The sequence below is a fragment of the Colobus angolensis genome, unplaced genomic scaffold, assembly GCF_000951035.1.
Source record: "Colobus angolensis palliatus isolate OR3802 unplaced genomic scaffold, Cang.pa_1.0 Scaffold179, whole genome shotgun sequence".
Taxonomy (NCBI): Eukaryota; Metazoa; Chordata; class Mammalia; order Primates; family Cercopithecidae; genus Colobus; species Colobus angolensis.
Window position 1 is genome coordinate 5882315 of NW_012114921.1, and position 3131 is coordinate 5885445.

The window sequence follows — 3131 nt, forward strand, 5'->3', positions numbered from 1 at the left end:
AAAATAAAAATAACAGGAATGTAACTTGTGGATAACTTTTAAACTATACTTAATACAGGTATTCACTGTTTCATGAGATGCTTTTCTGCAAAATGAGTCAAATGAACTAAATGATACTTTATCTGGAGATCACAAATGTGAAAAAACAAATTTCTTTAGCAAGAAAAAAAGATTATATTTGAAGGGAAGTAAGCACTCTTTGCTTTTTTGGTGCTCAGATCTCAAGGTTTCTTAAAGTAATAGCGTATCTGAAACTGACTACCCTTAACTAGATACTGTTTCTTTAAAGATAAAAACAGTTTTAAAGGATACTACACAAAGTATCATTTCAGGCATGTTAACTAGCTTTTTCATTTTCTGTTTTGTGCCTGCTCTGGCTTTGGAAATTGACATGTTACAATAATATACACATATCATATTTTAAAATACCCTAATCCTTCAGACATATCAAATTAAAATATGCTTACCTAAAGAAGGAGCCAGCCAGTATACTATAAAAAACTGAGGAAATGCTTCATCAAAACACATGAAATGTAGCGAAAGTGCCAAAGCTGGGTTAAATACAGCTCCTGTTAGACTTCCTCCTGTAATAGATTTTAAGCAGAGTGATTCCAAATGATTTATCTTACATTTTCTTGTAACTGGAAATAAATGGTTACTTAATGTGACTTTTATTTTAGGTATTCTTAGTCTGTGATCTTCCTTTGCAGAATCACCTGGCATATTTTAGACTATAATCATAGATTATATGCCAGGTACAAAAAAAAAGACAAAGGACATTAAAGTTTGAACCCAGGGCTTTTCCTATAGACTATAAAATGGACACTGAAAGTTAATGTGCTCTATTACTATTCCTACAGTTTTATAAAATAGATTTGGCTGCCCTGAACATTCATCAGTTTAAATGAATGAATAATAATAAAGGTAAAATGAAAATATAGTTAAATAGATACAATGCCCCAAGATCCTTTGGGTATAAGCATAACTTTGTATTGAAAAGAAAAGGTAAAATGGACCAACAGACCAAAGCTTTATCATTGGTTCCATTTTCACTTGTCAACAGAACCCTTAAGAAGCCACCGGGAGTAGTCATGAGAGATAAGCAGAAATTATAACTGTTGGCTACTTTTTAGGATGTGTGTTCCAGCTCTGCACCCAGGGTATCTCTCTGATGTGGGGCCTAGGAGTCTATAGTCTGACCACATAGGTAAGGAACAGTAGAGGAGGCTGGATGCCTGTCCAGCAGTACTCCACAGAGCTGTGTCTTCGCTTTTCAAAGTCCAGCCTAAGAGCATTCCTCAGACGGTGACATTTTCAGCAGTTTTTCCAAGTGGAAGCTTTCCAAGGCACACCTCTGCCTCTTTTACTTAGCCACAGAGACAGATCTTGAGATCTTCACAAGTTTTATTATTGACGTGCACCACTGTAGCCTGTTTTCATGGAAATTAAGTGGCCCTTTTGTAAGATTTCACTACTGAGATTTCACACTTGAATAGGCCGAGAACAATGAAGCTGTGTCGAGATGAAGATATTGAGCAGTGAACTAAGCTCACTCAATAGCTACGAGTTTTTTCTAGTATACCAGCCTCACAGCATGATTCATATTCATGACTCAGCAATTATAAATGATATCATGGACCTTCAGAATCATTCTTGAATAGTCAAATCCTGGAATGTTAAACCTGCAACTGCTAAGGGTGAACAGAATTGTCTGGTTGGCAGCTAGTCATTTCAGTTTGATTCCACAAAAACTTACTGAGTTCCTGTGTACTAGATACCATGGGCAGAAAGATAAAGACTCACACAGACATTTACAATATAACGTAATATGACCTATGATAATATAAATGACCTGTGACTTTTAGGCATGTATTGATAAAAATGGACTGAATCATTACCCTCAATTGGTTTACTTCAGTATTCAAGGCCATGGTATACTGAAGGTTTTCCACTACATCTAAGATGAACACCACCGATCAGTCTTATACCATCCTAAAACTCCAAAGACTTCACTTCCTAATCTTCTCATCCTCACACAGCAGTTCTGATCAGTGTGACTTAGTGGTAGCTGCTTCTTCCAGCAAGAGGTTGTCTACTTTCCCTCTCTTGAAAATGAGCTGGCTTTGCAACTTGTGTTGATAGATAGAATGGAACAGAGTAGGGCTATGTGAATTCTGAATGTGGTAGGAGTGATGCTGTGTGAATTCTAGGTTCATGTCTCAATAAACGCATCAGCTTCCATTTTTGCTCTCCTGGAAGAATGCCCTGACCATGTGAGTTTGCTGGTCTGGCCTGCTGCAGGATGGAAGGCCACACGGAAGAGAACCGAGGCATCTTAGATGACAGCTGACAACTGCCAGACACACGAGTGAGGCTGCCTTGGGCTTTCCAGCCTCACTACTGTCCAGTTGAATGCAGCTACATGAGTGATCTCAGAGGAACTGCCCATCTATAACCCACAGAATCATGAAAAATAAGTTATTCTCAGTTTTGGGGCCAGGCATGGTGGCTCATGCCTGTAATTCTAACACTTTGGAAGGCTGAAGCGGTTGGATCACTTGAGCCCAGGAGTTTGTAACCAGCTCAGGCAACACAGCAAAACCCCATTTCTATAAGAAATACAAAAATTAGCTGGGTGTGGTGCCACATGCCTGTGGTCCCAGCTACTTGGGAGGCTAAGGTAGGAGAATAACCTGAGCCTGCAGAGGTTGAGGTTGCTGTGAGTTGAGATTGTGCCACTGCTCTCCAGCCTGGGTGACAGAGTGAGAACTCGTCTCAAAAAAAAAAAAAAAAAAAGGTTTTGAATGGTGTGTTACACAGCAATAGTTAACTGATACAGAAATCCATGTCAGGTGTGGGTTCTGTGTTAACAAAAGCCAAAAACATGGCATTGGCTTTAATGTCTTACTGGATAATTCTTTGTTGTGAGCTGTCCTGTGCACAGTAGTATGTTTAGCAGCATCCCTGGCCTCTACTTAGATGGCAGTGGCTTATTCCCTCTCCCCACATTGTAACAACCAAAAATGTCCCCTGGGGGGAAAACTGTCCCCAAGTTGAGAATTGCTGTCCTATAGAAACACTGGTATTTGTGTATGTGAAGACATATACACTATATATATATATATATATAT

General features: G+C 39.0%; 1 protein-coding gene across 1 annotated transcript in view; it reads right to left on the reverse strand.

Annotated features, from left to right (window-relative positions):
- Nucleotides 1–3131, reverse strand: part of AQP11 (aquaporin 11) — a 17199-nt gene that overhangs the window by 5090 nt on the left and 8978 nt on the right. Inside the window, exon 2 of the mRNA XM_011938935.1 lies at nucleotides 468–584. Within this exon, the coding sequence (XP_011794325.1) occupies nucleotides 468–584 (117 nt within the window). The remainder of the gene's footprint in view (nucleotides 1–467; nucleotides 585–3131) is intronic.